The sequence below is a fragment of the Heterocephalus glaber genome, unplaced genomic scaffold, assembly GCF_053883595.1.
Source record: "Heterocephalus glaber isolate CG9 unplaced genomic scaffold, H.glaber_assembly_v1.0 deba00001600, whole genome shotgun sequence".
Classification (NCBI taxonomy): Eukaryota; Metazoa; Chordata; class Mammalia; order Rodentia; family Bathyergidae; genus Heterocephalus; species Heterocephalus glaber.
In genome coordinates this window covers 38130442-38142819 of record NW_028258372.1, presented here as the reverse complement: position 1 = coordinate 38142819, position 12378 = coordinate 38130442, and the positions used below count along the sequence as shown (strand labels likewise).

Here is a 12378-nt window from a genome sequence, read left to right as displayed (position 1 = left end):
AGAGCCCTGACTCTTGGGGTGGCTGTGTTGAATTCTTGTGAAGGATACTATGTCCACAGTATGCAAAATGGAGTCCCCCCCAACTCCCAACCAAAGGACTTAAGAGTCCCTTGCTTAGGGTCAGACAACTTTTAGGCCAGTGAGTTTTGTTTCTGTGTTAGGCAAATGACCACAAGCAATCTCACCTTCCAGTTCAAGCTGTGGGCCGTAAGATACATGGAGACAGAAACCAGGCAGAGAGGGAGCTAGAGAGAACCAGTGACAATACAGGAGATAACTTTATTGAAACGCAAATGGCATCGAACAGATGACTCTAGCTGGGAAGACATGCCTGATGGACAGAGGGCCCAGAGGGCCTCTGTGATGACGGAGGAGGGCCTCTTCAGCTGGCCCAGGCATGAATTTAATTTTCAACCAATTTGTTATTTAAAATGAATTACTGAGGGGACAACCCAGATCTCTTCATGATTGTTACCGCAACTATATACAACGGTTTGCTTTCCAGATTCAGCTTTGCTTTTTCTACAATTTGATATAAAAGGGGGTAGGTTAGAAGAGGTGAGGGTCAAATGAGGAAAAAAAAACCAAAACATAAACACACAGACACACACATATCCTGTTTTGGGGTTTTGCACCCAATAAATTAAAGTGATGTGAAAATTCCTGCCCACCCTCCACCTGAGGAATGTCATGCATTTGAGAAATAGGCTCCATCACATAAACAGTGCTGCCTAAAGCAGGATGGGGAGGAGGAAGGAAAGGATGCTAGCAGGGACTAGAAGTCATTAAAGAATTACTTAAAAATAAATTAGGAAATGGCTGGTGGGTACTGCACAGTAGTAGCCCAGAGACTGGCTGAGATTTGTGGGCTTGTTCCTTATCTTATTGATCTTCCTTCTCAGAAAAATGGCGCAGAAGCAAGATGACCCGGCAGGAGATGCCAGAGGACCCATCATGGGTCTCCCGGGAATGAAAGGGTGATTTTAGTGCAATTGTTTACTCTCGTCCTCCTCAGGCGTCAGTCCTCCCAGTGCTTAGTGCCTCCGCTCAGGAGAATTAGTATCACTGTGTTTCTCTGTGCTCTGCCCAAAAGCTCTCTCACAGGGAAAACCAACCCATGAGAAACAAAACCAGTTTTGAATAGCCTCCTCCTCCCCATGGCCCCATCAGCTGGTCTGTGAGTTTGGAAAGATATGAAGCTCCTTTCAGATTTCTTTTTTAAAGGATTTTATTCTGTCACCTTTGCTGAGTAGTTCTGTACCCAGGTCCTAATGTGAGGAAAGGAAGAGGTGAGCCTAAGGACTTAGGTGCCCACTTCCATGTCTTCAGAGTGGAACTGTCTCTTGTGCACTGAGCAGAGCATGGACCCAGGGCTTCCTGGGAGACTGGAGCCCTAATGTTGTTAGCTGCCTTGGAGAAGGTTCTGGGTGGTTCTCAGACCTAGCAGTGTACTTTACACCTCAAGGAAGGGAGAGGTTATTTTACTGGGAGAACATTTTAGCACGGAACTATAATTTAGATGTTTTCATTTTTTTTACTGTCCACCCTATTTCATAATCAGAGATTCAGTAGACACAAGAAGAGCAGTCCAGAGAAAATGCTTCCCTCTGCTGAAGCTCCTTAGTTTGCCAGATAGAAATTTCAGGGATAAGAAATTTTTCTCTGAAGACTGCATTCAGGTAGTGAAGATGCATGTACTCTCCTAACTTCTGCCCCAAAGTACACATATTGTTTCCTTTGATAATTTAAAATAAGCAAAACCAGAAACATAAGTAGGAGAAAAGTGACTTTAAAAGTAATATTAGCATATGATTTATAACCTGAGACCTTCTTATTTTTGTTCCTGAAGCCCCTCTGAGTAGCTTTGCCTTTACAATGGTTGAATCTCAAACATTAGCATGCATCAGATCCACTGTGTGTTGGCGGGGGGTGTTGTTAAAAACATGGATTGCTGGGCCCTAGCCCTAGAGTTTCTGACTCAATAGATCTGGGTGGGGCCTCAGAACTTAATTTCTAACAAGTTCACAGATGATGCTGGTCTGGAATGATCCTCTGATCTCCACTGCTTTTAGGAGCGAATGGTCAAATTGAGAAACCACTTTTCATGATCACCCTTGCCGCAGAAAATTCTCCATGGTGTAATCACTAAGAAAAATGGCCCAAACATCAAGATGGATAGAGCCAGTATAAATAAACTTAACTTTTAACTGTCTTGGGCAGTTTCAACTGTAGCTTCCGAATTCCAATTGGTTCTCTTACTTCAAGGCTCTAGCACTTTCCACTTCAGTCCAGCTTCCCTGGGATCTACAGTCACAGTACTTGCTTCAGGGTCTAGGAGGAGCAGACACACATACGCCTTTTGCAGTGGGCAGAGTAAGTTGGAGGCTCCATATATCCCTGAGCAGGCTTACTGAGGATTCATTTAATATATAACATTGATTCAATTATAAAGGGCAGTATCTTCTTTGGCCTTATGGGAACATAGTGCCCCTAAAACCATTTTAATACTTTTGGTCTTTTCAGTGGGGCTATGAACCAGAACTTGTGAGTAGTTCTTATGGTCATCATAAGAGTGTACTAGCATTCCACTAGTATATCCATTTCCATTAGTAAACCCTCTGCAAAAGCAGTTTTTCATGCTATCAGGGGGCACTGGTTTATACAGTCTACTTAGTAACTTCGGTTTAGCTAATGCCAAGCATTAAGGAAAGAAAAGGTAAAGTGTGATGAGCTGCATTTGATGGTCTGGGGCGCTTCAGTATCTGAACCCTGTGTTCAGTGTGTGGTTAGGACTTCTCCCATACAGCTTGTAAGAAAGAATCTTTAGGCCTCATATAAGTGTCTCTTTGATCCTGGTTTGCAGGACTGGGTCCCATTCAATCAGGCCAAGTTCACCAATGTGCCAGGTTGCTGTACATGTGTGCCATATTCCAGGTAATGTGAGGTGTTGGTGAGGAACGGCAGGCCACTACTGCTCGCTTCTTACTCTTTTGGAATACCACAGGAAATAGTTACTTCTCAGACCAGTGGAAGGTGGTGTGCCTCTGAATATTGTGACTCTTGCCTCAGGGAGCTAGAGGTAAGCTCGTGGTGAGATTGGTCCATTATGACTCTTGCAAGGCAGGAAATCCAGAATGAAAGAAATGAAAAAAAAATCACTTTGTCCTAAGTTCTTAAGGAGTATGGATAGAAGGTTGGTCATTCAAGACCAAAATATAGTATCCCAACCAATAAGAACATCACTAGATAGGGCGTCATCATGGACTTGTAGCTAGTTTTTCCCTGCGAGCCTCTACCTTCCCAATGGTTAGACTAGATGAAGGACACTGGTATTAAGATTTACACAAAGACAGAAATAAGCACCGTAGAGTTGCCACAAAGCATGGATTTTTAAAAAATACTCTATGAAGCCTCAGAAGATAGGAAACAGCAACAGAAAAGTGCTCTTGTGTCACACACACACACACACACACACACACACACACACAGACATCAGGTCCCATGTTGGCCTCCAATTACCTAGTATTTTATTTTTAGTACCTAGGCAGGGACTGAGAAACAAATACATTGGACACATCTTATTGGTTTTCTTCACAAGAAGTGAGGGGGTCTCTGCACAGGAACCTCTCCCAGAGCTGTGGCTCTCTTCAGGTTGATGGCGAGCATCGAGCCATGTTCTGTACTAGCCAACTTTGCTGAGGGATGAAGTCGGGGGGCTGGAGAGGAACAGAATAGCACAAATTCCAGAATTAGGCTGGATTCTTCCAAAGGTGCTTAGGGGTTGAGATTGTAGCTAGCGGACCCGGTTTTTATCTTCTTCGGGGTCCCAGAAGTCTCAACCAAGAAGTAGGTGTGTAGGCAGGAAAGAATGCTGTGGATTTGTTCCTTGCCATTAATTCTAGGGCAGCGAGGGGGCAGCTTGGTTTTTATGCTTCAGAGAAGTCTGGATGAACGCCCCAAGGGGTTATAGCACCATGAGGAGGCTCAACCTTCGGCAGTTGCCACATAACCATGATTCCTTTGTGAGACCATCGGTCCCCACCACGAGAGGCCCAGATGTGCAACTGTAAACAGGGTCTCAGGCTCCAGAGGAAAAGCTGAGGCTTCACTACCACTTTACCAGATGGGAACACACTTTCTGGAGGAAAGCAGTTAGAGACCTGGGCTAAATGCAGCAATGAACCGAGAGTAGACGGTGGTGAATCCCAGGAACAGAAATGAAAAGTCATAGCATGAGAGGCCTCCAGAAACAACCTGCTGAGGATCCAAAAAGATTCATGATGGTATCCATGGTTACCAGAAACACAAGAATCTTCTGTGATTTGAGGCAGTTGGAACGGAAGGAGGGGTTCTCCCTCTTCCTTTTTCTCAAGTAGCCAGTAACATCCATGTCAGAAGGCACTGGCTGGGCAGCACCAGAAAACAGAGTTAGGGGCTCAACCATCAGGTTAGGGTGGCATTAAAAGTCTGAGCCTTGCCATGGGTCTGGAGCTTAGGATGGGGTTTAGAAGAGGTCTAAGCCCAAAGTAGGCCGGTCTGGTCTTCCCTGCCTTTCAAGTTGGAACACCCAGCCCTGGGGCCTCCTCATTCTGCATAGCAGAGACCTTAAGGCAGTGATTTCAGCACCATCCATGGACAAACAGCCTCTTCCCACCACAGATTGCATATTTTACAGCTGAGTTGTTGGGGATCTTCACAGCTCATGGGATTAGCAGCAAGAGCGAGTACAGTATCCAGCACAGAAGACCCTGTCATCCCTGGGTGCCATCTGGTGACATTACAGAGCTTTTCTGGGGGGTGCAGAGCATCTTGTTGACCTAAATAAAAATATTCTGATGTAAGATTTGGATATGTCTACTCCTAGGTTGGTGGAACAGTGATCCAAGTTAGTATGCCTATAGATTCTGATGTCTTGCGCTACTTAGGAATCTGAAGAGCAAACACTCAACTCCAGGCTCATCACATATCCCTGATCCACAAGTACCCTGAAATTCAGTCTTTTGGGCAGCTGGCCTGGAATCTGGTCCCATAGGACTGTCAGAAATGCTAGGAATAGACTTGCCCACTCTAGACAAGCAAGATCCCATGGTCCTCCAGATCTTAATTGATCCCAGATCTTCCGCACCCAGTGTACTGGACATCTAATCAAAGGCTACTTTTTAGCTGACTCTTTGAGTTTCAGCTCCATTTCTTAGATGATCCTCAAGGTCCAGATAACACAGGGGGTGTGCACCCAGTGGATGGTAACATTCCTACCGACCATGAACCTCAGGGCTCAAGGTTTGTCTTTGTTTTTCATCTAGTGACTGGTACACAAGTTTTCAGTAAGTACTTGTCCAAAGAAGGAACATGGACTGCCAGACTTCCAGGGTTGTAGGAAAAGGGCAACTTTTGTAAGAAGTAGGATCTCTTTGGAAGGCAGATATTCACCACCAAATCAAACTCCTTGAACTTTATATTCAGATTTAGAGTATCTCATGTGTATGGTCAGTTTCTTATAAGTGAATATCCACCTATCAAAAACAAATACATAGTTAAGGGCTGATTCAGGGAATTTTGATTCAGTCAGACAAAGTGGCTACCGTCCAAATAGTGCAGTAAGTTGGCAAACGGGCTATGACACAGAGGAGCATTTCCAATCTCCAGGTTTTCCTCCAGTCCACAATGAAGCTCAGAACAGATCTATTATGCCAGAGCTTGGTAACTGAGCTCTCAGGCAGAACATGTGTTTTTCCAAAAGGAAAGTGAAGAGAACTGAGTGCCTCTTCTCCCATTACTGGTGAGCTGGTACTTCATGTCTCATATAAGCCCCAAGGATGCCAAAGAGAGTGGCACGGCAGGTGTCTAGCTGGTACCAATTAGATGGCATCAAATTCTCCGTAGAAGGCCCACTTGGAAAAGCCAGACCAGCCCCTGGAGAAACAACTCAAGTATCTCATGGACATGTGAGGAAATGGGGGAGAGGGAGAGAAAAATAAATAGGCAAATGGCAGAAAAAGTAGAACAAATTAAAAAATAAAAAATAAAAAAGTAGGGTTTATTGGCTCTCATGCATGTTGAATTAGAAGGTGGAAAGACAGCTAGTGGTCTCCCTCTGAAGGCTGTGATGCTACTTTTGTGGTTTGGTGACTTCTCAGACTGGCAGCCGTCCTGCCAACATCCCCTACATCATCCAGAAGGCAAGAGCTGGGGATTCTCTTTCTGCCTTGGCAACTGGGTCCCTCTCCAGCTTCATCTTTGCCATTGCCCGTTACCATATACAGGTTGACTTATGCATTTTTTAAACCACATGCTTTTTTTCTGGGCTCCAGCCAGATCTCTGGGGGAAGAGTTGTTGGCAGTGGTGACAGACTTGGGAAGGGTCTGCGAGAAAGTCAGCCAGCAAAGCGTCCTGCCTTCTGACTCCCCCACCTGGGACTGTCTCAAAGTTGCTCATGAGAATCAGCTAGGAACTGCTGCAGCCTTTTGATGTCTTCTGAACCCTTCCTCAGAAAGCCCAGGAGTTTGTAATTGAAACAAGAAAACAAGGAAAAGACCCAGAATCATCTTTTCCCCAAAGTCATGAGAGGAGGCCAGTAAATGTGTTTAGGTGACACAAGTTCCCAAACGCCACCCCACCAAATCCCTACGAGGAAGTTCTCAAAAGTGCAGCACCAAGAACCTGCCCCTCTTCCTGTCTTCCTCCTCCCTCCTGTTCTCCTCCCAGGGCTAGAGAGCCAGTGCTTTGAGAGAAGAGGGGAGAGGAGGAGCTAACGAAGCTGATGCCAGCTTCCTGCGGTCCGGGGTGACAGTGACTCTTGGACCCTCAGAGCGTTGCCTGGAGGTTGGGGTCCAGGATGGTCTCTCGATCTGGAGACTCAATGTAGTTGGCAGCCTCCTGAAGTTTAAGCAGCATGGCCATCTAGAGAGGGGAAAGAGGTGCATTAATGAGAGTGGGGACATGGGGTCTTGCCCTCAGAAGGGAAACAAAAAACCTAGATCGTGGGTCTGATGCTTGGTTTGGAAGTGATTAGCAACTTGGTGTAGAGGTAGTTCATGAAATAAACAGCAATGATTGCTTCATGTATGACTGCTTCAGGGTATGTCTGCTGTATAAAGTGCTACCTGTGATGTGTGTGGGAGGAGGACACCAAAGGTACATGACCGCCTCTGCCTCCACCTGCTTGGTGTCCGTACTTCAGGGAGGACAGCAGATCTGCATACCCCTCATACCGGCATAAGTGCTGTGGGAACATCTGTCTCTAACAATCCCTCTCACAACAGATTATGACCCAACAGCCTGGCTTCCTGTTACTACGAAACTGTTTCTTTGCAGCTCACAAAGCCTGTGTCAAGTCTACACACTTCAGTGTATTTACTTCCTATTCCCCTCGCTGTCTTCACCCCATACTGGGGATTGAACCCAGGGGCTCCTGAAGGCCAAGCAAGTGCTCCGTGACCTACATCCTCAGCTCTTTTGACTTTTTATTTTGAGATGGGGTCTAGCACTAAGTTGCCCAGGCTGACCTTGAACCCATGATCTTCCTGCCTCAGTCTCCCAAGTAGCTGGGATTACAGGAGTGGCCCACTCAGTCGGACCACGAGGACAGTCAGAAGACACTTTTCCTAGCAGCTCCTTCTCTTTACTTCTTTTTTCCCTTGATACTTCAAGTTTGGAACTCTCGTTTTTAGCTAAGTAAGCCTGGTTGATTCTATTAAAAAAACCCGTGCCTTCCACCTTTTTCTATCCACTTAATTATTAGTTTTCCAATTTAAAAGTATTTTTAACATAAATTACATGTTTTTAAAACAAAGTTAAAATTTAAATAAAAATGTGACTCAACTGGAATTTTTTTGTGTATGTATGTGGTGGTCCTGGTCACTGAACCCAGGGCTTTTCCAATGAGCTATATCCCAGTTTTTAATTTTTTGGGGGGTGGGTATCAGGGATCAAACTCGGGACATTGCACTTTCGAGGCAGGCGGTGGAACCACTGAGCTAAATCCCTGGCCCTCCTAGTTTTTAATTTTTTGAGACTGGGTCTTGCTAAGTTACTAAGTTGCCCAGGCTGAGCTAGAACTTGCGATCCTCCTGCCTCAGCCTCCCATAGTGCTGGGATTATAAGCATGCACCACCATGCCTGGCAACTGAATAAAATGGTTATGCCACCAGATTGTGTGTGTTGAGTTTTAACATAACCTACTAAATTATCTTCCAGAATGGTTTTACCAATGAACATTCCCACAAACAGAGTGTGAAAATCCATGCTTACACACACTATTTTTTGCAAATGTGAAACATTTCCTTGTTTTAATTTTCTGTCCTTTATTCTCAGAGAGGCTGAAGAGTTTTTAATGCATTTTCTCCAGTCAAATGACCGTCTACATCTTTTGTCTGTTCTGTTTGAAAGTTTTCTTTGAAGTTTTATGCATTCTACTAATGAATCGCCTTTTGGCTACACTCCAGGCCCCACCAGTCTATCCCCCACTGCCACCTGCTGTCCATAGGGTTCTGTGGACTCACTTAGCTGGGGCAACCCTCAGGACAGTATCAGAGGAGAGGTGGAAGTAGAGAGAGTGCTAAGGTGTTTTCTTCCTCTACTTTTCTTTTAGATATTCCCACATGGGATCTTCATGGAACTTGGGTCTTCATCATACTACGTCTTTCTGGGATGTGTTACACTATTCAGCCTAAGCGAGGTCTCAGGTGTACAACCTTTCTAATCAAAGATTCTGATATTCAGAGCTCTTCTCTGGCCTCCTGGTACCGGCCTTGCTGAAACTCTGTGAAGAATTCAGTTCTGTCATGTTCTTTTCACATCCAAATGGCTCCTACTCACCAGTGGGTCTGAGTCCAGAGAACTCGGGGTGCTGTCCTTGACTGTCCTATCCTCCGGAGGTGAGGCCATGCTGTGAGGACCCACGGTGGGCGGGGGCAGGTGGTACAGCTTCGATTGGTCCTGCTGGGCCGATGGCCAGGGAAGAGTGTCCCGGACCCACTCCACTGGGTCCTCCCAAGCAGCTTTCTGTCCATGGACCTGGAGAGAAGGAGAAACTAGTTAATGGGAGGGACCCACAGATTTAGAGGGCTGGTTACACAGTCTCTTATAGTTTCCACAATAAACATGCTCTTTGGAAAAACACCTTTCCTCAAAGGTAAAGACTTGAGGCTCTGATCCTGTCGAAAATTCCTGAGCTTCCAAAGAAGAGAAGTTTTTAAACTGGTAAAATCATTTTGGAGGACAATTTAACAGATCATATTAAAACTTGAACATTTTTTCCTCTCTCCTTCCATCTTCCCTTCTTCTCTCTTTCTCTCCATCTGTCCCTCTGCCTCTCTCTTTGCTTTGTTTTTTGATATAAGGCATTGCTATGTAGTCCAGGCTGGCCCCGAACTCTTGATCCTCCTGCCTCAGCCTACCAAGTGCTGGGATTATGGGAGAGCACCACTGTGTCTGGCTACATTTTTTTGGTACCGGGGATCGAACTCAGGACCTTGCACTTCCAAGGCAGGTGGCGGAACCACTGAGCTAAATCCTCGGCCCTCTTTTTGGTTTTTTGAAACTGGGTCTCACTATGTAACCCAGGATGGCCTCAAACTTGTTATGTAGCCTAGTCTAGCCTGGAGCTCCTGGTACTTCTGCTTTAGCCTCCTGGGTCCTGGGATCACAGGCGTGCACAACCATGCCCAGCTCGTGGTGGTCAGTCTTCACTGTCAGCATGACTGGCTTGGGAGATGTCTAGGAGATTAATTAGGAAGCACACTTGTGGGTGTGCCTGGGTGGGTCGTGGGAGTGTAAATGTGGGGACTATATCTGGTCCCTGTCCTCTCTGCCTCTTTGCCTGCTGTCTGCTTCCTGGATTCTATGAGTTGAGCAGCTTTACTCCAACATGCCCTCTGGCTGTGATGTTTCTGTCTTGGAAACACCTAACCATGGACTGAAACTTCTGAAACCATGAGCCAAAATAAACCTTTTCTCCTTTAAGTTGTGTATGTAAGGCATTTTTCCCTAGCAACAGAAAGCTGACTAATACAGTATCCTTTGACCAACATCTCCCCAACCCTTACCTCCCCAGATCCTGGTTACCACCATTCTCTTCTGCTTCTATATGTTCCTTTCAATTCCCCATATAAATGAGATTGTACATTATTTGCTTCTCTGGGCCAGGCTTATTTCACTTAACATAATGCCTCCCATGTTCATTCACATTGTTGAGAATGATAAGATTTCCATATGTGAATATGTATGCCACATTTTCTTTATCCATTCATTTGTTGATGGACACATAAGTCACATTAAAACTTAACCTCACAATTTTTTTGTTTTTGAGATAAGATCTTGCTAAGATAAGATCTTGAGATAAGATGAGATGCTAAGTTGCCCAGGCTGGCCTTGAACTCACAATCCATCCACTTCAGCTTCCCAAGTAGCTTGGAGTGCAGATATGTGCCACCATCCCCAGCTACACAATTTTATGAGCTTTCAATTTTACTTTTCAAGTAGGAAATTCTTCCATTTCATTGTAATACTTAACATTATTGTTTACTTTCTTGAAAACATGATATTTCTGTGAAAATGCTTTAAAATTGGCAACCTATTAATAACACATATTTCCTTAAAATGTCATAAATTTATAAATGAAATGATTCCTGGCATCACTCTGATAACATTCCTAGAAATTTACTATATCATCAGAAGATCCCTAAAGCAGTAACAAATTACTTTTTTTTGGATAATACATGACCGATAGGGGTCAGATATTGCATCTTACTTTATTTGTACTAGGATGAATGTTAGTGATCATTACACCCCAATTTACAGGTGAGAAAACTGAAGAGGCTTTTTAAAAAGTCTAAATAGACAATAGACTGATCTAGACATTTCTCAAAAGACATAAAAATGGCCAATATGTATATGAGAAAATCTTCAATATCACTTATCTTTAATGATCAAAATCACAATGAGATATCATCTTGCCCCACTAAGAATGGCTACTAACAAAAAGACTAAAGAGATGGACATAGAGCTGGGGATTTAGCTCAGTGGTTCTGGCACCTGCCTGTGCAAGTACAAGGTCCTGAGTTTGATCCCTGGTATTAAGAAAAAAAAAAAAGAGAGAGATGGACATAGTGGTACATGCCTATAATCTCCACACTTGCCTGGGCTACACAGATTGTTCAAGGCCAGGGTGGACTACATAGAAAGACCCTGCTTCAAAAAAAAGATTAAAGGGGGCTGGGGATTTAGCTTAGTGGTTCTGCTGCCTGCCTCGTAAGCCCAAGGACCCAAGTTAGATCCCCGGTACAAAAAAAAAAAAAAAAGAATAAAAAAAAAGACTAAAGATAATAAGTAAAGTACTTTTTTTTTTTTTTTTGGTACTGGGGATTGAACTCGGGACCTTGCGCTTGCAAGTCAGGTGGCAGAACCACTGAGCTAAATCCCAGGCCCCAGTAAAATACTTTTTTGAGACAAAGTCTCACTATATAGTTCAGGCTGGTCTTGAACTTGAGAGATCCTCCTGTCTCAGCCTCCCAGAGTGCCAGGATTACAGGTGCATACCACCGCAGCCAGCTCACAGGTACAGTACTGATGAGAATGTAGAGAAAAGGAAACATTTGCACGTGGTTGGTGTGAATGTAAATTAATGTAGCCACTGTGAAAAACAGTATGGAGGTTCCTCAAAAGATAAAAAAAATAGAATATTGTGTGACCCAGAAATTTTTCTACTGGGTATAAATCCAAAGGAAATGAAATCAATATGTTGAAGAGTCATCCTCACTCGCATGTTTATTGCGGTACTATTCATAACAGCCAAGATATGAAATCAACTTCCATCAACTGAAGAATCAATAAAAAAATATGGTACATATGGAACATACTACTCAGCCATGAAGGAGTGAAATCCTGTTATTTGTGAGCCAGACAGAGAAAAAGAAATACCACCTGATCTCACTCATATGTGGAATCAGATATGATGATCTCAAAAACGTAAGAGTAGAATGAGGCCAGGTGAGGTGGTGCATGCCTGTAATTCCAGCACTTGGAAGGCCGAGGCAGGAAGATCACAAGTTTGATGCCACCTTGGGCTACATAATGAATTCAAGGCCAGCATGTCTGTCTCAAAGAAAAACGAGGGGGAGAGAAAAAGTAGAATAGTAGATTCCAGAGGCTGGGGAAAGAGTTAGGGAGACAGGAATGAGGCAAGGCTGATCAATGGGTGCTGAGTTACAGTTAGGTAGGAATAAGACATTCTGGTGTCCTATGGCACAGTAGGGTAAAAATAAATAACAACAATGCAATGTATATTTCAAAAAGCTAGACAAGGGCTGGGGATTTAGCTCAGTAAATCCCCCGTAAGTGCAAGGACCCGAGTTTGATCCCCAATACCAAAAAAATAA

The 12378-nt window shown here is 44.2% G+C and overlaps 1 protein-coding gene across 12 annotated transcripts in view; it reads right to left on the bottom strand.

The window, feature by feature from the left end:
- Nucleotides 1–259: 259 nt before the first annotated feature.
- Nucleotides 260–12378, bottom strand: part of Nav1 (neuron navigator 1) — a 280922-nt gene continuing 268803 nt past the window's right edge. For all 12 annotated transcript variants that reach the window (XM_087194151.1, XM_087194150.1, XM_087194148.1 and 9 more), the window contains 2 exons: nt 8819–9016; nt 260–6901 (listed from right to left, as the gene is read on the bottom strand). In XM_087194151.1, the coding sequence (XP_087050277.1) occupies nt 6806–6901; nt 8819–9016 (294 nt within the window). In that variant the 3' untranslated portion in view covers nt 260–6805. The remainder of the gene's footprint in view (nt 6902–8818; nt 9017–12378) is intronic.